General features: G+C 57.8%; 1 protein-coding gene across 3 annotated transcripts; it reads left to right on the top strand.

The window, feature by feature from the left end:
- The first annotated feature begins 3120 nt into the window (after positions 1-3120).
- Positions 3121-20013, top strand: PLEKHO1 (pleckstrin homology domain containing O1). Of its 3 annotated transcripts, none has more exons than XM_032204467.1 (7): positions 3121-3471; positions 4282-4428; positions 11265-11405; positions 11950-12054; positions 12803-12904; positions 13373-14139; positions 17900-20013. In XM_032204467.1, the coding sequence occupies exons 1-6, from the start codon at positions 3442-3444 to the stop codon at positions 14135-14137; spliced, it is 1290 nt and encodes a 429-aa protein (XP_032060358.1). In that variant the 5' UTR covers positions 3121-3441; the 3' UTR covers positions 14138-14139; positions 17900-20013. The 3 variants fall into 3 exon arrangements, with proteins under 3 accessions (XP_032060358.1, XP_032060359.1, XP_032060357.1); XM_032204468.1 differs by lacking the exon at positions 17900-20013 and adding an exon at positions 14416-15091 and having other exon boundaries at positions 4291-4428; XM_032204466.1 differs by lacking the exon at positions 17900-20013 and adding an exon at positions 14416-15091.
- Positions 20014-20991: the final 978 nt, after the last annotated feature.

Below are 20991 nucleotides of genomic sequence, written 5' to 3'. Positions count from 1 at the left end.
TGAAATAAAACCGGGCCTCCGGGGGGAAAATTGTGGCTGAAAGGGAAAATATTGCAGGAGGAGCACGGGGCTGACACCTGCTCCAGCTCGATCCGGAGGTGAGGTGAGGTTGGGAAGAAAGGTGCTGGAAATGCTGCTGGGCATCGCTCCGGGATGCATCTCTGCAGGTTTTTGGGATGCTCCTGGCCCTTCCACGGGCTGGAGGGGCTGGCTGCGGACCTGCCTCGCCCCCAGGTCCCCAAATGTCTCGCTCTCATCCAGCCCAAGCCCTGGTGCTGTCCATGCCGGGGGTCTCCAGCTTTGCCCACCCTCCTGCCGGGGGTGGGCAGAGCCAGGAGCCCCCTGCGGGAGCCACCTCGCTGCCACCCTGAGCCCCAAACCCTGCAAAATCCGACGTCCCCCCTGAGCTGACCCTGTCCAAAAAGCACTGCTGTAATTGTCCTCAGAAACGAGGAAAAACGCGTGCCCTAATTAAACTCTCTTCGTCTTCCTGAGCTGCAGTTTCACACTTGATATCCAGAGGCAAAATGATGCAGGGGGGGGGCGTGAGGTGGGGGTGTTAAAGTGCATAAATAAACCGAGGGTGTTTGTTGTTCTGCTTTTGCAGCAAGAGGATATTTTGGTAGCTGTTTGTTATGAATCAACACATCGTCGGGGGGGAAAGCTGCAACATCAGGGCTGAGAGGAGCGAAGAGGGTGACTGAGGACAGCAAGAAGGACGTAGCCACGAGGGCGGAAAGGTTTTAATTTCAGCTGCCCTTCCAGGTCCAGCAGAACGCAGCGGGGTTTTTGTGCCCCGTGCCACCAAACCCAAAGCTGCAGGGCAGTGCCGCGAGCTGCTGCGGAGCTGTTTCTCGGACCACGGCCTCATCTCATGCAAAAGAAAGCAAAAAGTGAGGGTTTGGGGTCAGTTTTTGGAGCAGTGAGGAGTCGGGGGTGCTGGAGAGACAGCACCTTCAGTGGGACCCTGATCACTGCACGGACCCTTTGGAGCACCCAGGTGCTACAGAAGTGGTCATCGTCAGTTTTTAACAGGAGATCTGAACCCTTCTGCTCCTGCCTGGCCTGCTCGCACCCAAGGGGCCGCTCCAGCTTGGGGCCAAACGCTGCTTTTTCCTGCATCGACGTTTATCGGGTGCTTTTGATATATCCTGCCTCCACCACAAAAAAAAAATAATAAAATACGCCGCTAGTGGAAAGCCAAGCTGGGAAAACAAACGGTCCCAGCATCCAGTCTACACAGAGGCTGTTAAACTATGGGTCGAGTTCATTAGCAGCTAATAAAGGACTAAATTCTTCCATTAGCTGTTCCGGTATGTGAGATGCGGGGATTTCACTGGGGGCTGGTTGCCTGCGTGTCTGGGCACGAGGCCATCCGTGCTGTGAGCGCGCATCGCAGGACAGCCCAGGCTCGCTGCAGGCAGGATGGGGACGGGGATGGGGACACGGGGACGAGCAGAATCACCCTCTTTCCATGTGCCACCCTGGCTCCGAGGTGGCTCAGGGAGGCCACAACCACCCCATCCCCAGCCCTCCGAACCCTGCATCAGCACCGGCCGGGTCGCTGCCAGCAGCGGGGCCGCCCATTTCAGGCACGGAAACGTGAGCTGGACTCCCTCCTATCTCCCTTCCTTCCGTGCAAGCCGCTGGTGTTTCCAGCCCTGAATCAGCGGTCGCATCCTCTCCCACCGTGAGTCACTGCCACAGGGCTGCTGCAGCCAGCTACGCCCCTCGGCTCTTCCGAAGCAGCCCGAGGATTTCAGCTCCAGCTCAATTCCTCCTCCTTGGGCCACGCATGCTGGTTCTTGGCCATGGGTGGACGCTCGGTGACTTCCCGGCACAGGGACAGCCATCGGCACCGCATCAGAGCCCGGTTGTGCCGGGTGGGCGACGAGACGTGGCCGTTTGCACTGCCCAACGCCTTCCATGTTTTGTCAAAGCCCCTTTTCCACTGCTTTGATCGATGGGGGAGTGGGTTGGGAATCGTTGGGACCCTCTAATTAACAAGAGGTAGTTGGGCTCAGAGGGGTAGGAAGGCACCCGGGTGCACCCAGCGCTGCGCATTGGTTCAAAAAGTCAAAACCCACTCATATATCCATATATCCATAAATCCACAGCCACCAACGCCGGGCTGTGCTGAGCATCCCGAGGGAGGGCACTGGAAGGAAGCAGCCCCCCAGCACGGCGCTTGATTTCAAGGGCATGATGAAGCTCTCCCAGTGGACAGAGCCTCCCCCCCAGGCACCGGGGGCCGTAGGTGGTCACCTTTTGGGTGGAGAGCAGGCTCCTTGCTCACAAGCCCCCAAAACACTCTGCTATTCGGGCTCACCATCCGACACCTTAAAAGCCCCAAGCGGCCCCTCTCGAGTACACCATCAGGATTCTCCACGCATTAATTCCAGCGCACTCAGGTTAAAATCCAGTCTGCAATCGGCGAAGTGTGGGCGTGTGCCAGACTGACGGCTCGGATGGAAAATTTTCACCGTGAAGCAACCAGCGGATCGATCGATCAGCAATTGATCAATGGATCAGCGATTGATCAATGGATCAGTGATTGATCGATCTATCTCTTTCTCCTTATCTGCCTCGTTCTGAACAGAACCGTTTCTCCCTTTCTCTTTTTTGTTCTTTTTTATGTGCCTCTCTCTAACCCTGTCTGTGATCCCCCACTGGGAGTTCTCAACTTGCAACACCTGCTGAAATAAAACAGGGAAGAACAAATAAGCAGAAAAAGGGGCTTTTTTTTTTTTTTTTTTTTTTTTTTTTTTTTAAAGCCAAGCATTTCCTTAGATCTGGGAGGCCGTGCCCCACATCTCACCACGTAGGTCCCTGCCTGCAGGTATCGGTGCCGGGCAGTGGGCCCTTCTCCGAGCCCCCCAGGGGCTGCCTCTTTTCCCAAACCGTGGTTACACATCCGAAATCTCGGCTGCTGTCGGGGCAGAGCCCCCTGCCCGTGCCTCCTGGCCGCTTTGCCACATCCCGGGAAGTTTTGCCGCGACCTCGTCCGGGCACCCGTCTGCCGGGGTGCCCCCCGCCCATCAGCAGCGAGTCAGAAACAAAGAAGAAAACCCTCGTGGGCTGCGATTCGCCCTTTATTGTGAACCCCAGACGTCACACGCGCACGGCTATAGATGGAGCTCGGGAGCCCAGGCCAGCCCAGTGCAAGCCCACGAGAGCTCAGTGATGGTGGTGGTGGAGCTGGCTGCCGGGGGGGGACGCGGTGTCTGTGCGGCTAAGGATGTGTTACAGAGGCGGGCTGGTCCTCATGTAACTGGAGAGCGTCTGTAATCTACAGAGGGCGAGGACGGAGCGGGAGGGAGCGGAGGTGCCCTGTGTATTTCCCAGCCTCGCTCTCCCCAAGAGGAGGCCGCCGGGAGCCCCTCTCTCCGACCCCCCCCCCCCACCCCCTCCCCATCTCCCTCCGGCTCGGCGCACCGAGGAATGATGAAAAAAAACAATTCTGCCAAAAGGGTGAGTTCGGATCGCTTCTGCTCCGGGGCACGGTGGGGTGGGGGAGGCTCCCGGATGGTTTGGGGAGGGGGAGCTCGTCGCCTCCTGCCGCCTCTCCCCACCACAGCCCCTCGCTTTGCGAGAAGAAAAAAAAAAAAAAAAAAAGCAAGCCCAACCGGATCAAAACAAAACCAAACCCAGCGCCGTCTCCCTCTCCTCTGCTGCCCAGCGCCTCTCCTTCCTCTCGGATTTGCCCGGAGATGCAATTCGCCGCTCAGGGCAGAGCGATGTGGGCAGGCAGTTTTCATTTCTGCTCGCAAGGAAACGATAAAATCCAGACACCATCTATCTGTCGCTTTGCTCGGTGCCGCCTGCGTGTGCCTGCCGTGCCCACAGATCTTATCTGCCCCTGGGCAGAAATCTCGAGCAGAAACCCGAGCATGGATTTCGCCTCTGGGACTAAATGTTGATAAAAGGCTCAAAAAACGCGATTTCCACTGCAGTAAAAATAAAAATAAAAATAAAAATAATTAGTTGCAAATCTCCTCGTTCCTCTTTCCGGCAGCAGATGCACGTTGGGGGAGGCAAATGCAACCCAGGCGCCTTTCTTATATAATGCAGGGGTGAAACCCTGCCCGTGGGGCTCGCGTCGCCCCCCGGCGCTGTCGCTGCCCCGGAAAATCCACACGGAGGGGACGGGGCCAAGAGGCGGTGGGGGGCCAGGGACCGGGGAGCAAAGTTGGGCGAGGAGGGAGGGGGAGAAGGGGATCGGGAAAGCACGAATTAACACCGTTTTTCCTCCCTGTTTCCTTCCCACTCCCTTTGTGTTAGGGCCACCAGGATGGAAACCAGCAGTCTGCGCAGCCCGAGAAGGTCGGCTGGGTGCGGAAATTTTGCGGGAAAGGCATTTTTAGGGAAATCTGGAAGAACCGTTATGTGGTTTTGAAGGGAGATCAGCTTTACATCTCGGAGAAGGAGGTAGGCTCGGTTTCGTTTTCCTCTCCCTTCCCCCCCTTCTTCCCTTTGCACATGAAAAGCGCCGCGAGCCCCAAGCCCCCCACAGCCCCCAGGGGCTGGGACCGGACCCCCCCTTACAAGACCTCTCCATGTCCTCATGCTTGCTGTCCCCAAGAATGGGGAAATTCAAGGGGTTCACCAGCAGCTGGAAGCGTGCCCCTGCTCCAGGCTGGGGCCTGGGGCTTGCTGTGGGGTTTACGTGAGATTTAATGGGATGTGACTCGCAGCTGGGCCCTGGCTGTCCTCGCACAGCTGCCCCCCCTTAGTTTTGTCTCGATCAATTTATCAGGAAGGGACCCCCCAGGCAAGAGCTCTCCTCCCTCTGAGCCCTCCTTAAAAACTCACTGTGAGGGACGAGAGGGTGGGGAAATTGGGGTGAAAACACCCCATTTGGGTCAGGGCCTGGTGGGTCCCTGCCTCTGGTGTCTGGCTGTTGTTCAGGGCTGGGGGCTGCTCCGAGGCACGCCGCCTGGCCCAGCCTGATCAATTTAGGACCAATTTAGGATCTGGAGAGATAACGGGGTCCTGAGCATGATGCATAATTTGATTTAGAGGCAAATTGAGTCACGGGGCACGGCAAAGCGCAGGTGGGGATAAACGCTGCAGGGCAAAGGGCCCAAACAAGGGAAGGAGCAGCGACTGGAGGCACCCAAACCGAGTGTGTAGGTTTGGGAAAAGTCGGGCGGAGAGACAGGTTCGGGAGGCAGGAGTTGTGGCCAGGAATCCTTCAGTCCTGCACATCTCCAGAAGTAACACGGGCTGGATAGGACGTGTTTTCAGCAGCAGGCCCAGTCACCTCGCGTGGCTCTCCCCAGGCAGTTCTCGTAACCTCTGGGGCCAGGGGTCCGAGCTTGGGACCTGCTGGACACGGCGATGAGCAGGAGGGGGAAGGATTCACCCACAGCATGCTGCTGCACCGGCCTGGGGGAACGTTTTGCTGTGCCAGGGCCCTGCTCCGAGGTGGCGTGGAGGCAGATGTTTGGGCAGAAGGAAGCCTGGTTATGGGCTGGCCACATGGAGCTTGTGCTTAAAGGGGAGAGGAGTCCCCACCAGCGAGTCCAAAGGGCCCTCCCCGGGATGGGGAGCACACAGGGTCGTGCCTGGGAAGATGAGAGCATTTTCCAGAGCCCCGGCCACCCCGAAGGCCCAGCTGCGCTGCCACGGGCTGTGCCGGGGTGGGTGGCGTTGTCGCTCGCCAGTGCCCCGAGTCTTTGAACGGCAGAGAATAAAGCATGAGCAAAAGGCTCTGCTTGGCTGAGCAGCAGGGAAGCCTGGGCAAGCGAGGCTGCACTCATACGGGAATCACCACCAGGGAACATGTGCAGGAAGAAGCTGTCTGTCTGTCCGTCCGTCCCTCCCATCCGCGTCTCATTAACGGCCCTGAGCTCCACGTTGCGGCGGGCACGGGGTGCCTGAGTGGCCACGGGGTGCACCTGAGGTTGCTTCAGGGCGAGTGCATTAATTTCTTCACGGGGAAAAAAACCTAGCGTGTGTGTGCAGCTGAAGCAGTGCTGTAGCTGTGTGCATGCGGGTATGTGTGTGAAAGGCCATAAATAACGCGCAGCAGTGACTGCCTATGTCTTTATATGGAAGAATCCGCGGTGGTGTAGCGATGTGGTTGCAGAGGTAACATCTGGCTGCGTGCACGTGCACCCAAGTGTGTGCCTGTGGGAATGAAAAACCCACCCGTGTCCCTGCTCCGGGGATCTCAGGGTCTGAGGTGGCTCCGGCTGCTGGCATGTGGTGCTGGTTTGGGGTGTGTGTGCGTGGACGTCTCAGGTTTGCACATGGATGTGTGTGTGTGTACGGGGAGGTGTCCGGTGTGTGCGTGCATGGATGTGTCAGGTGTGTGTGTGTGCACAGATACTGTGCGTGTGCGTGGATACGTCAGGTTTGTGCATGGATATGTCTGGTGTGCGCATGGACACGCCTGCGGTGGCTGCCCACTGCTCTTCATTTCCAAGACTTCCTGCTCCATGCAGCTGGGACTTTTAACCCCAAAACCCTCGGCAGAGCCAGGCCTCTGCACACCAACCCGCTCTGGGACCCGCCGTGGTGCCTGCACTGCCCTGTCCGCGGAGCCACGCGTCCCTCGGTGCTCAGGCTCCCTCCGCGCCCCCTTCCCTGGCAGCAGGTGCCCGAGGCTCCTGCCAGTGGTTTAACAAATTGGGACTTAAGTGGAACAGGATGGAGCCTCTTTGGGGTTTTCACACGCCAGATTATGCCCAGTGGAGAAAATGGAGCCACTGCTGGGTTGTGCTGGTGAGCGGTGCGGGAGGCTCCGCTCCGGAGGCAGCCTCTGTGCTTGGGAATCGCTGCTGGGGGGGCTTCGGCCACAGCCAAGGGGGAAATCACCCATTGGGAACCCCGAGGAGACACGGGCAGAAAGCTCTGGTGGGAACGGCCCCTAGGCAGCTGGAAACTCAGCGAGGAAGCTCCATTGCCTGCTTCAGCAAAAGATCAAAGCCCTCTGCTCTAAATTATTTTTGCTCCATCAAAGCCACCGGAGCAAGGTGGATCTGGTGGCTGGAGCGCAGGAGCTAACTCCCGCATTAACCTCGGTGTTTCTTGTCAGCTCCTCTTAAGCTCAGCAGCTGCTGTGGACCAGCGGGCGCGTTGCTCGTGGTACAGGCAGAAGGGGGTCAAATGCTGCCCTCAGCTCTGTTCATGGGAACCTGCTGGGAATCCCTGTGCCTTTCCAGGGGCCTGCCTGGGACCCGTGCTTGGCGGCTGGCTGTGGTTTATTAATTTTGGTTAGGAGGTGCTGGGAACGGCTGATAAAAGCCTGGGCTTTGTCTCTGGTGGAAACCAGGTCTGGAAGGAGAGGAACCGAGCTTTATTAACCAGCTGATACACCTGGAAAAGGCGGGCAGGGCTCTGAGCTGTGCTCTCGCATTCGGGCATCAGCTGGAGGCTGTGAACCTGCCCTCCCAGCCCCGGCCTTTCGCCCTTCCAAGCACGCACCGAAATGGGAGCTGGGGCTTGCAGCCCGCGGTCATGGCCGGGAGCCTGCGCTCGGCTCCGCCAGCCGAACTCGGTGAACTTAGGCAAAAAATCCCTTCATTATTTAGCATTTGGTCATCAGCCAAAAAAAAAAAAACAAACAAAAAAACACCATTCAGGGCAGCAACATGCGCGGCAAGATGTGCTGAAGCGAGCGGCTCTCTGCGAAGCAAAACCTCCTTCAAACTATTTCTGCGTTCTTCCCCCTCCACACCGGCTCCCTTCGCCTCCCCCCCCAGCCCCCCAAATTTCTGGTAATTGTTCTCCTGTTTGTAGCGCGGCTTTGTTACTGCTCCGCGCTTGGGAATTGCAGCCAGACCGCCACAGACACAGCTGGGCTCCTGCCACTTCCTGCCAGGAAGCCCAGGGCTGTCCAGACAGCATGAAACGGCCCCGCGATGATGAGATGTTAATGAGGAAATGCTTCTCGGGGCTTCCTTCAGCTTTTTCTTGTTTGCTACCAACGGCGGCGACTCAATTAGCACGAGAGCACTTGAAAAGTCAGCTGCTCTCGCTCCCCGCTCGCTACGGCACCACCAAACGCCCGGCGCCTGGCAGGGATTTGTGCACACACGTGGGTGTGCAAGGGCGTGCGTGTGTGTGCAGAGCAGTGCCTGGGGTTCCTGTGCATGTTCCCTGTGCACACCACGGCTGCGAAGCGCCGGTGCTGCCCCAGTGCTGCTCCCGTGCCGGTGCCGCTCGTGCCCACAGGGAGGCTTGGGATTTTGGCCAGCTGGGACCTGCTGCCCCTTCCCTCCTCGCCTCTTGCACCTTGAAAGCTTCCTTCCTCCCTCCCCACCTTCCTCCTCCTCCTGCTCGGCCAAGCTCGGTTCCACACTTTGCACTTCGGACACTTTTGGCACAAGGTCTCGGTGGCCCCGTCCCACACGATGGCACAGGCGGCACCAGCGCTCCCAGTCCCGTGCCGGGGTGGCTGTGGGTCGGGGTGGCACAGCACAGGGAACGGGACCATGGGTGCAGGGTGCTCCGAGAGCTGAATTTCTCGCAGGCTGAAGATGGGGGAGCAAGGGATGGAGCAGGTGGCAGCCGAGCGATAGCCTGATTTCAGCTGAACTGTGCAGAAATTTCGGTCCCTCTGCTGGGTGGCAGAGCTGAAGTGAAACTTTCGTCTCCGCTCGGGGAGTGCAGGCTGGCCGGTGCCAGCCCCCGGGCTGCCAGCGTTGGGCTGCCGGGCTTGGCAGGTTTCTTGCTATGCCCCGAGCCCCTCATGAATATCTGGTGGATACGTTCTGCTCGGTGCCTCGTGATTTTCTGCAGCCTTCTGTATTTGCGCCGAGCCTGCCGCGGCGCAGCGGGGAGCTGTTCGGGTGAATCCCACCAAAGGATCACGAGGGGAACCTCTTGCTGCAGAGCAGAGGGCAGGAGCTGCCCGTCGGGGAGGTTTGAGACCCGTCTGCTTGCCCCACATCGCACCCATGGGGGAGAAAAGACCCAAACCCACCCAGACCCACCCAGCATCCCGAGCCAAGCGCTCCCTGGTTGCTCTCAGCCTCAAAACTCTGGTGGGAGAGACCTCAAGGCAGCCCCGTGGAAGCTGCAGGAGCCCCAAAGGTTTTCCTGCGGGGTGCAAAGCTGGGTGGTGGGCAGGATAGGGCCTGACACCCCGCAGGAGGGCTGGTGGGCCCTGGGGAGCCACCACCCCTGCAGCCCGGAGAGCCAGGCACAAACAGGGATGGGAGCTGTGGGCAGGAGATGCTCAGCCCTTCCCAGAGCTCAAACCTTTCCTCTAAGAGTTTCGAATTCGGCATCCGAGACTGGAAATCACCCCTCCTTCAAACACCTGCGCTCGACCCGCACTCAGCAGAGGAGAGGAAAACGAAGGAGCCCTGGGGACAGCCACAGCGATCCTCCGGCTGCGGGACCAACTGGGATGGAGCCACACGGCGCTGGGTCACCCTGACAAGAGCAGAGCCCAGCGCTGCTCTGCCACCTCCTCCAACCCCTGCAAAACCCCACAGGGTGAAGGAGAAATCGCCCCACATCCCTGCTGCCGGGGACGGGCACCGGCGGCTCCTTCCAGCCCACGCCTCCTTCCTCCAAAACGTCCCCCAGAGCCCCACGTGCTGCACGGCTGCACCAAGCCCAAAGCCCTGCTGGTGAAAACGAGGAGAGCCCCCTCGCAGCTCAGATGCTGCCCAGTTTGCCGTGGGATTGCTGCGATATTTGCAGCAGCAGCAGCAGGGGAACATCACGCACAGCACGCAGAGAAGCGCCTTGGCTCGGTCAGCGCAGAGCCAGCATGGACCCAAAGGATTTTTTTCACTTGCACAGAGCCAAAAACCCCCGCAGGGGGCTGAACGTGCCCACCTGGCCCAAAACTAAAGTTCTGGACCCCAAAGCCATCCCTTTAGTGCCCACGGATGGGGCTCAGCCCTTTAGGGTTTGTCACAGGTCTGTGCACACGCAGGGCACTGGGGACGAGCGCGGTGCCGCAGCCCCGGCACACGTCAGCCCCGGTCTGGTGGCACCTGAAGGGTGTTTGCCCCCACCACCTACAAGCCTGAATGCTCTGCAGACCCCTGTAGGTGGTCCTAGGGGTGAGGCAGGCTAGAGGCAAGGGTTTGGGCTCCTGGAGGGAAGGTGTCTGGCTCGCCTGCCTCCACCACGCAGGCTCTGGGTGTCTGAGACGCGAGGGGAGGGCTGGGGAAGTCCCAGTGACCTACATGAGCAAACATCTGGAGCAAGGACTTCTGCCGCAGCCGGGGCTCGGGGGGATCGGCTCCTCCTGCTGCAGACGGCTCGGGCTGAGTTCAGCCAAGATTCTTGGAAAGAGGTGGATTCAGGATTAGAAACGCACGGGGAGGGAATACGAGCGGGCACGACGTGCCAGAGATTTCCCTATCTGGTCACGTCAGCCTGTAGGCAGCGGAGGATGCTTTGGGCAGAAATCAGGCACTTTTGGGGCTGCGCCCTAGAGCCTGGGGCCAAGCTTGGGGGTCCAACTTTTGCTAAGGACAGCAGCGGAAGGGAAGGCTGCACCCCACGGCTGCTAGGGGAATGGATGTGGAAGCAGAGACATCTTGCAGCAGCTGCGAGGTGGCCGGCTGGTGGCTTCGCAACGAGAACTGAGAAATGCTTGTGGCCTCAAGCCTCGGCCCCGGCGCTCGCTTCCCCCTCGGATGTCCCACGGGACCCCAGGCCGAGCCCCCGGCGGTGCCTCGATGAGCCCTGAGCCCCTCGTCGGGGAGCAGCACGCTCCCGGTGGCCGTGGGCCGGGGCTGGGTGTGCTTCACCCACCCCCCGAATCAGCTGTCAGGCTGCGCTAATGCCACCGGGTTAAAAATAGGAAGCGCTAAGCTTCATCCCTCCGGCTGGTGTGGTGCTGTCTCGGGAAAAGCAGCGAGCACCAACGTGATCGCCCCTCGTAGCCACCTCCTCCCGCAGGCAGGGTCCTCTCCACGCTGCTGGCACCGATCCTGCTCGGTTGGGGGGTCCGCAAGCACCGGGCAGAGCCTGCCCACCCCGCAGGGACTTTTGGGGTGGCGCAGTGACCGCGACGTGCTTGGGGTTCCCGGAGGAATCCTGGAGCAAAGCAGGAGCTAACCCAGGAGACTGATTTTCAAGTCATCCTTCTAAATACGTCTCCCGACTCGAGTTAATGATACCATGCTGAAAAGCTCTGTTTCTCCCCCAAAACTGAGCGTAGCATCAGCTAGCAGTGCTGCACTCGTGCCCTGGGTGGGCGATGCTCACCCCAGGTCGCGCACCCCCCGTCCGTCGGCACCTGCTCCAGCTGACACCCACCCGGCGGCCGTTTCTGTTTTGTTTTGCAGGTAAAAGATGAAAAAAACGTGCAGGAAATGTTTGACCTGAGCGATTATGAGAAATGTGAAGAGCTCAGGAAGTCCAAAAGCAGAAGCAAAAAGAACCACAGCAAATTTACCCTCGCCCACTCCAGGCAGCCTGGAAACACGGTACGCAAGCACGCGGTCAGCCCCGGAAAGCCGTGAGCTCTGGGGGGCTCGATGCAGTTTTGGGGGTGATGCCAAGCAGCCTGAGCTCTGCAGGAGAACAAAATGAGGTTAAAAACCCACAGATCTGCACCGCGGGGCTGGTGGCACTGGGAGAGCTGCGGGGAGGAGCGGGGGCTCTGCTGTGGGGTCGCACAGAGAAGGTGGCCAAGGGGAGCATCAGAGCCGCAGGGGGATTTGTCCCATGAGTGCTGCCTAAAAAGCTAAAAAGTGCCAGGATGAGGGCACGGCTGCCTGGGAGCAGGACCCCAGAGGTCTCAGCTCCTCTGCAGACGGAGGCAGCCTCTGTCCTGAGCCGTCCCTGGCTTTGGGAGGAGTTGGGTAACACCCTGCAAGGCAGACGGGGAGGAGAAGGGGGAAAATGGGAAGCGGCCGCGCCGTCCCCAAGCGACATGAGCAATGGGACAATTGAACAAAACGCTGCAGAGGCCAGAAGTGAGCATCCCTGGAGGGCTTTAGGCTCTGACCCGAGTCCCTTCTTTTCTAGGCTCCAAATCTCATCTTCCTGGCTGTGAGTCCGGAAGAGAAGGAGTCCTGGATTAACGCCCTCAACTCCGCCATCACTCGTGCTAAGAACCGCATCTTGGATGAGGTGAGCGGGACGCCGACGCCTCAGCTTTAATATTTCGGGCGATGCTTTTTGGCTGCCTGTAGGGTGGGCTCTGCTGGAGCTGCCGGTGGTTTGACCCCACCTAGCCTCAGAATTCCCGTGCGAACCCTCATGCCTTGCACAGGGATTGGGATTGTGGAGGGGAGGGCTTCCTAGGGCTTCCCAGAGCTTTCCAGAGCTTTTCAGGGCTTCCCAGAGCTTCCTTCCTGTCTTTGCTGTGCATTTGGGTTTGCAAAGGAGCTTTAAGCAGTGGCACTGAATTAAGGAATTAGCTGAAAACCAACACGGTCCCCTGCTGAGAGCAGCCCACGGGCACCATCTGCCACCCCACCTCGGCCCCTCTCCATCCTGCCGAGCCCTCCGGTGCCGGGGCCGTGCCCCTCGCCGCGTTTCAGCCCCGTCTTGCATTTTAATGCTCCGTGCCAATGATTTTAGCCCCCATACTCTCCCATCCACACTCAGGGCTGCGCTGATGGTGACACAAACCCCTGTAGAGAAGGGGAACTTAGGGCATAGCACAGGAAAAGCTTCGGAGCAGGGATCGGGATGGCAAGGCAGTGGGATGGCTGGCTGTGAGGAGAGGCGATCGATCACTGCAGCTGGGAATTGCCAGGAATGACTCCAGGCACAGAGGGGGTGGATGTGGGGACCCCAACAAACCTGACCCCTCGTCGGAAGCGTTGGGTTTCCCGAAAACCCAGGTACTCACTGGGCTTTGCCACCCCTCTAGGTCACTGTCGAAGAGGACAGCTACCTCGCCCACCCGACGCGCGACAGAGCAAAAATCCAGCACTCCCGACGCCCCCCGACACGGGGACATTTGATGGCTGTGGTACGTACGGCAACCCCCAGGCCGGCTAGGTAAAATTCCCTGTGGTTATTTCATTTATAAGCGGGTGCTGGAGCTCTGGCCCGAGCTGCGACTTGCCACGAGCCTCGGGGCTCCCCTTGGGTGCCAGGAGCAGCCCTCCGGTCCTGCAGCGCTCTCCATCGCGTTGTGTAGGTCTGGCGGAGTCACCAACACCCGTGTCACCAGGGCTGGAACCGAAATGCTCCTTTGGGGTCCTGCTGGGGGGCGTCCCTGGGGCTAGGGGCCGTGTCCCCACGTTGGCACATCCCACTGTTTGTCCACCCCGTGCCCTGTCTAGGAGCAGGGACCCGGCACACGCAGGGGCTCTGCCGCTCGCCCACGCTCGCTGTTGTCCCTGCTCCATCATGGCACACCCAGGGGACGCACGCCTGAGGTTTCGGTGCCTCTCCAGATAACACGAGCCTAACCCACACCTCTCTGCCCCTCCAGGCATCTACCTCAACCTCTGACGGCATGCTGACCCTCGACCTGATCCAGGAGGAGGACGCCTCCCCGGAGGACCACGGCACCTGCGAAGAGAGTTTTCGGGTGGACCTGGACAAGTCGGTGGCACATCTCGCCGCCGGCCGGCGCCGCTCGGATTCGGAGAACGTCAAAGCGCCGGAGAAGGGCCGGACTGGGAGCCTCCCGAGGCGGGAGGTGACCTCGTGGGACAGGTCCGCGCCGCGCAATGACTCCTTTGACAAAGGGACCATGTACACCCCGCAGGTCCCCAAAAAGCTCTCGCACTCGGAAAAGAATAAATGTGCCTCCATGGAAGAAATCCTGTCCCGGCGGGACTCCTCCGCGCACCGGGCGGTGCTGAGGAGGGGGCTGGAGGCGCAGTTTGCCTCCGCGGAGCCGGAGCAGCTGTCCCGGATACAAGAACTGGTTGCACTGAAACTGGAAAAAACTCAGGAACTGCTGACGGAGGTGAAGGGCTACGGGGAGGGCAAGAGGAAGGCCAAGGACTCCAACACCAGCACCAGCACCACCACCTCTTCCTCCTCCTCGTCTTCCAAGTCGGACTCTGAGAGGATCCTGCAGGAATCCGAGAGGCTGCTGGGGGAGGCTTCCTCCACCTGGAGCCAGGCCAAGAGGGTGCTGCAGGAGATCCGGGAGCTGAGGGACCTGTACAAACAGTTCGAACTGCAGCAGTCGGACTCAAAGCCCAAACAGAGCTCACAGGCCCACTACAGGAAGAGCATGATGTGAAGGCAAGCCTTGGGATGGGGAGGGAGGGACACGGGAGGGCGGCCGTTTGGTCTTTTTTCTTTTTCTTTTTTTTTTTTAATTATTATTATTTTCAGTGTTTGAAAGAGTGAAAAGGTGCCTGTTCTCACCTGAGTTTGCTTCTCAAAGCTCGAACCTTTCCTCTCCTCCATCACCCCTCCACCCACCCCACCCCCCCCCCCGGTGAAACGACCCCGTGCTCCAATAAATTCAGTTGCAGTTTATACCTCCTATTTTAAAAAGCACCCTTTGCACCGCAGGCCCCCAGCTTCTGTCATGCTTGGAGGACGGCAGAAAGCACCAGCTCCTACAAAATGCCCCTGCATGCCTGGAGCAGCACGTGCGTAACGATGGGGACGGATGCTCTTGCGCTGTACGAGCCCTGGCTTTGCTGCTCTCCAATCCGAGCTGTATCCTGCACCGCAGCTCCTTGACCAGGAGTCTTGTCTTGCTCCCTCACTGTCCTCTCGGAAATAAATGACAAACAAAAGGTGTCCGTCCCAGCCAATGCTTGCAAGTCCCCCATCACCCAGGAACTGTCTCGGAGATGCTCGGAAGCTCCGGCTGACCTCAGGTTTCCCGCGAGCCGGCGGCGGCGGCGCGGGCTGGACTGAAGCCGCGAGGCTCCCGTCCGGGCACGGTCCCGCTGTGAACTCCGGGGTCGGCGGCTGCTCGTCTCGTGGTACATTTTTCAGCCCTCCAAAGGGAGGGCAGCAGGTATGCAATCCGTGCCCAAACCAGCCCTGGCTCCGGCGATGCTTTACAGACCCCCCCCCAGCCCCGCGCGATGGGAGTGAGCGGCTCCACGTCTTCCTTTCCGTGCAAATAGAGGATGAAAGCCTTGAATCTACCCGACAGCCCGTGCGGGTTGTTTGGCGGGGTTGTTTGCTGGCTTTTTCATTTTCATTTCTTCTTTTTTTTTTATTTTTATTTTTATTTTTCCTCTTTTCTTTGAGCTGAGGGGAAATGGAAAAATCAGGGTTGCGTGCAAGCGGCAGCCGGAAACCGAGAGCCAAAGGGAGTTTTGGTGGGTTTGAATCTTGCTCGGTGGGGTGGCAGCGGGTCATCCCTGCTGCTCCCTGGGGTCAGGATCAGGCCCACCGAGGCGAGAGCTTTGCTCCACGGGGCTCAGCTCGCATGCCGTTACGCAGAAGGGCACGAGGTGGATGTCAGGATGTCTCGCAGGGCTCAAAGTACACCAATGTGATAACATCCAATCGTTATTTTATTTTTTTTTTTTTTTAAAAGAAATCCAATCCCCTTGCCTACATTGCGAATAACCCCTGAAAATATTAAAACCAAGAGAGTTATTTCCTGGCTGCAGTCGGTGTTGTCTATTTTCTTTTAACCCCGGGCTCCCTGGGACAGGAGGCCGGCTCCCGTCACTTGTGCTCCGCTCCCCAGGGCCGTGCTGCTGAAGCAGACGCCAGCGCTGCGAGGAAAGCATTTCTGCTTGGTTTCCATTGCTCCTCCTCCCACCTTCCCATCAGAATCGTTACTCCTGGCACCGGGTTCCTGAAGGTCTCATTACGGACAGGCTTCAAACCCAGCCTCGCGCCAAGCTCTTGCTCGCTCCCGGCTCTGGCACAGCTCTTGGCCCGCCACCGAAGGATGGTTTTGGGATGGCAACACTGGCATGGTCATGCTCTGCTGCTGAGCCCACGCTGCTGCAGGCCGGGGGAACACATCTCACCCATTCAGCACTTCTGTTCTAGCATCTTTCCTCACCTTTGGTATCACTCGAAGGATCTGTCTGGTTGCGTCAGAGGAAAAAGCATAATCCCTAGAAGAGACTAAAAGGGAACACACGTGAGCCACTCCGATAAAACCCTTCCCATTCAGCTCTTTGATCAAGAGAACAAGAAAAATATGCAAATAATTTCCAGGTGTGACACTCAGCATTAACGCTAGCCTTGTTTTCAAAGTAGGAAAGCTATTCCAAAAGCCCGGCGGTGTGAATTGCGCAGGGATGCGCAGGTGCCACGAGCGAGGATGGGAACACCCCTGGTCTTTTTTCAGCGCCACGTTAATACAGAAATCGGCCGATTAACAGGGCCTGAGCAGTTCCAGAGGCACTGAGGTCACCCAAAACACGTCCCTGTTTTGTGAAGTCAACACGTGTGTTTCGGTTCTGCCTTGACAAAGTTTTGGGGCTGGATCCTCCTGGCTGTCCCCTGCACCCTGCTCCCCACAGGAGGCATTGCATGGGGGCAGAGCGATGGGATGACAGCAGCTTTTTGGCCCAGCCCGTGCAAGCCTTTTTCCTTGTAACTAAAATGAGGTTTGGAGGAGATGATGGGGCTGATTTAGGGAAGGTTCGTTGTTGCCAAAGCTGAACTTTCTTTCAGAATTTGCTCCTGTTGGGAAGCATCATTTCTGGCAGGGCCCAGGGAAAGGGAGCATCTTATGAAGGAAAAGAAAAAAAAAAAAAAAGAAAAAAGACTTTTCAGAGTATAAAACCTCTATTTTTCACTTGGGAATATTTTTGTATTATAAAAAAAAAAATAGTTTTCCCTTAATAATTGCTCCAAGTCAAAATAAAACATTTTGTTTTACCAAGCGCCTCCCACTACAAAGAGAAAGGGTAGAAAGATCCCCCACCCCTTCTCCCAAATGGGCTGTAATTCTGCGCCCTTTTTATTCTTTTTTTTTTTTTTTTTCAATTATTTTAAAATTTTCAAAGTTCTCCCCTGTCAACCCGACTTGTGGGATTAGAGACAAAAAGCCAATTACGAGCAAGAATGGCACGTGCATGGAAAACATGCCAGCCACTCCATGCTGCTGCACCTTGAGCGCAGCCCCCAGCGAGCAGACCCAGAAGGGGTAGAAATTTTGCTTTTTATCAATAATACTAATAACAAAGAGCCTTCATGCTGCTATAAACTTCTGCAAAGGCTTCCAGAGGGTGTTCTGGAGTCAGGATGGTTTGGAGCCCACCTGAAGCACGGGACACTGGGGTCGCACCCCAAGAAGCTCCCTGTTGTCCCCAGCTCCCCGCAGCATCACTGCCCCTTCCAAAAAGCCCCTTGGAGTTGTTCTGAGCATTGGGCAGTGATTTTTTTTCAGGGAGCCCAGATGTCCCCAGGTGAATGAAATCATGAATGAAGAGTTTCTCTGAGCCTGGTCCCCAGCCAGCAGGACGAACGGCAGAGCCCACCGGGGAGCCGAGAGTTTTGGCATTTTGCTTTGGTGCTCACCAAAGGGGGACGTGTCCCCCGGGATGCTGCACAGGCAGGGAAAACTTGCAAGGGGAACAAATGGTGTTGGAGGCAAATGGAATATTTTTAAGGCAGCAGCTCAAGAATGCCAAGAGCAAGATCCCTTCGTGTGCCCAAGCTGGGGGAACCTCAGCATTTGGAGCCCGTCCTCCAGGCTCGGCCTCATGTCCGCTTGCAGCACCATGCCTGGTGTCACCGAAGAAGGCAGGGAAGAGCCCCAGGTCCCTGCCTGCTGAAGGGCTGGTGAGCAGCCCAGAGCTGCTGAAAATACCTGAAAGACAAATACCTGAAAGAGATGGTGCAGGAGCAGCTGTAGGTGCAAACAGGAGCTGGTGCCGTGCAAGTGCTGACCACGGTTTGACTCCGATGCGTGCCCAAGTCAGGGATTGAGGTGTTGAGCTGTGAAACGCCCTTTCAAAAAGGAAATTTCCAGGCTGGCTTTATTCTGGAAAATCACTCCCGACTTCTCCTTCAGGGACATTTCCAAAGGCCTTTCGTTTTGATTTCTGACTTTCTTCCCTTTCAGCTGTCATCCCCAGCATTATGCAAGCGTTTGCAAGGGAAAGCATTGCCAACAAAGTGGTGGATCCGAGGGTTCGGCGCTCTCAGCACGGCCTCCTTCCTCCTCCTCATCCCGGTGGGGGCTCTCAGAGGGACCCGGGACTCTTGGGGAAAGCAAGAAAACCGCCCGCCTGCTCCCCCATCACCTCTGCCTCCCTTCCCTTCTGCAGCCCAGCCTCCAGAGCTCCTCCAGCCTCACTCCCCACTCAGAGGGCAACGCAGGGCAGGGGCTGTGGTGCCCACCAGGGTGCAAGGTGCCCACCGAGGTCCGATTTTGTTGAAATCCCCCCCGGGACCGCACCTCGGGGTCCCGCTTGCGTGGCACACACAGCGGCGCGGTGTCCCCGAGGCTCCCAGCCACACGCTTGTTTCTCAGGTGTTAAAACTTTGAGCGTTATTTAAGACTTTTTGCCAAATCCCCTTCCCCGAATCTGCCTTCCCTTCTTCCTGCACAGCTGCAGCGTGCCGAGGAACCTGCCCCGAGCCTGCTGCGGGCTCCTGTTAAAGAAGCTTGCACCTACTTACTGGCTTTTTCAATAGGAAACAGCTTTCCTTGGCTCTTTTGTAGGGAAACTCCCCCCAGCTCTCCTCTTACGTGTGCTCCTGTCCCTCCAAACACACCAAAAAAAAAGGCAGGAAGAGAAAACTTAGAGAAAAACTGCCCCCTGCTCCATCTCCCCCAGCTCTCCATGCTTCATGCACGGGCTCTCTAAAGGAACGGGGACCCCGGCCCCTTCCCAGTTTGGTCGGGCTTGGGGGGCTCCAATAAATGGCACCAGCCCCCCCCCAACCCTCCTTGCACACCCGTGGGGACCACCCTGGGGGCTCTGTCTCCTTGCCCTGGCTGCAGCCTCCCAGAAAACTTGAAGGCTATGCACTTCTGGGATTTTCTCCCTCGTCTGCCTGTCCTGAGAGCAGAAGGGGCTGGCCAGAAGCCCCCAACCTCCTGTCCTCCCCCCGGAACAACCCCTGAATGGTTTCCAGAGGGCTGGGAGCTGTTTGCACCCGAGCTCCAAGAGCCCACAGCCGACAAAAGGCACCAGGAAGAAGGGAGCGGGGACTTTGCAGAGCTGGGGGCAAGAAAAGGGGAGATTTTAGGGACCGGTAAGGGGGCTGTAAAACACGAGGAGGCCGAGGCCTGGAGAAGCGTGCTCTTGGAGGCCGCGCTGTGCTGGCGGAAGGAAGCAGCAGGAGGAAGGCTGCCCCTGACCCTTGCCCGGCCTCCGGGCTCCTCCATGGCCTCGACAGAGCTGGGTGGGCACCCGGCCATCGGCCTGAGCCCGGTGTCCCCCCCGGCAGGCCCTGCTTTTGGTCCCGGTGCTGCTGGAGGACCGGGGCGCTGCGCCCCAGCCCAGCCCAGAGCCAACTCCCGGCCTTCTGGCAAATGATCTCAGGGACTCACGGGTTTTAGTTATTTGCTGGAAGGTTGGTTTGGCCTTAAAGGACAGCGGCGTGGGCAGAGCAGGGAGGTGGTGGTGGCCAGCCCCTTCCTCTTCTGGACATCACGAGCTCCAGCCCGCGAGGAGCCGCCAGCGGGTCCGGGTGCTTGGCACCCACCAAAGGCTCTGGGTTGCACGGACATCCTGCAAGCGGCTTCTCCTCACAGCAGCCACGCAGTTTGCAGGGATGCCACTGCCATGGGTTGCAGGAGACGTCTGAAGACCGCCACGATGAGGGCAGCCCTCGCCAAGGAGCTCTCCTGGCTGCGGCACGAGGCTGCGGCCACCCCCTTTTTCTGTCTCCTGCTTTGCTCGGACACCCAAAGTTCCTCTGCGCTTAGCTTCCATCCATCACCCAGCTCCGGCAGCGGCTGAGCACAGGGGAACGTAGTTATCGGGAGCACGTTTCAACACCCACCCGGTCAGACCTGCCCAAAGTTGGCTTTGTTGTGTGGTACCGGGGCGCGCTCCTCTTCCACCGCTCTTCTTCCACCACCCAAAGGGGTCAAATCGTCTGCAAACCAAGGGAGCGAAGGAAAACCCCGGAATAACGAATCCTCATGCCTAACAAACCGTGTGGCTTCATCCCCCAACTAGGCACAGCCCAGAGGAAAACAAGTTTCCAGGAAAAAAAAAAAAAGGGGGGGAATTTAAGGGCTTGGGTCCCCCACCACCTCTGAGAGCGTGTTGGTGGTTTGGGAACAGAAATGCCACCAAAAGGGACGGGATTCGTTTTCCCTGCCATCAGTCAGTTCACATCCTTACCCAGAAACGGTATCACCAGTAAATCTAAACTATCGCAGACGCTCATCTTGGGATGGATAAATCACCTTCCAGGGGTATTGATTTCCTCCCATTAGCTGCACACAAGCCCAAGCAGCTGAAGTTGGCGGAGCTGATTCCTGCCCATAAGCAAAACGCCATGTCCTGCCTCTAACTCGTCAAACTCCTTGGAAAGCCTTGCTTTCCACGTCTATTGTACAAAGGGGCTTTGAAGGTGCTATTTTTTTTGCTGCAACTGCTCAATAGAATATTTACAGACCTGATTTTGTTGTTGCTTGATCTATCAATTCTTTTCCTCTCTGACTTGTATTTCGGTTTCTCCTTTCCTCTTCTTACAAAGGGGATTTGGGAGGGGGGGAGTGGAATGGGTTGTTGCTTTTGGAACCAATCTGCACTGATTTTTATGTCAATTAAACCTTCCATATGTACAGACTCTGGGACTTTGTTCCAGTCTGCTGCAGCTCTGTTTACTTTGATTGATTTTAAGGCTGTGATGAAAAGAATTTTTTTAAATTAAAGGAAAACTATAAAAAAAAAGAACTCTTTCTTAATCGATTTTGCATAACCAGAACCACCACGTGGTGTTTCCAGGACTAATACTGAGCACATTTTCATGCTGATGAACCAGATTGCCCCACGAAGAGCTCTTTTCTCGATGGAGGTGCCGTGCCAGTGACCTGCTGGGATGGGTGGTGCTGGCACGAAGCATCGGGTGCTGCTCATACAGGGCGAGGGCAGCACTCAGACCCTGTCAGCCCCACAGCAGCCCTTGGCCACGACCTGCTGCCACTGCCAGCATCCCCAGCCAGGTACCCCCAGAGGCAGGTTTGGGTCA

Source organism: Aythya fuligula, chromosome 28 (assembly GCF_009819795.1).
Source record: "Aythya fuligula isolate bAytFul2 chromosome 28, bAytFul2.pri, whole genome shotgun sequence".
Classification (NCBI taxonomy): domain Eukaryota; kingdom Metazoa; phylum Chordata; class Aves; order Anseriformes; family Anatidae; genus Aythya; species Aythya fuligula.
Note: the sequence above shows the minus strand (reverse complement) of the source record. Positions and strands in the feature narration are given on the sequence as shown.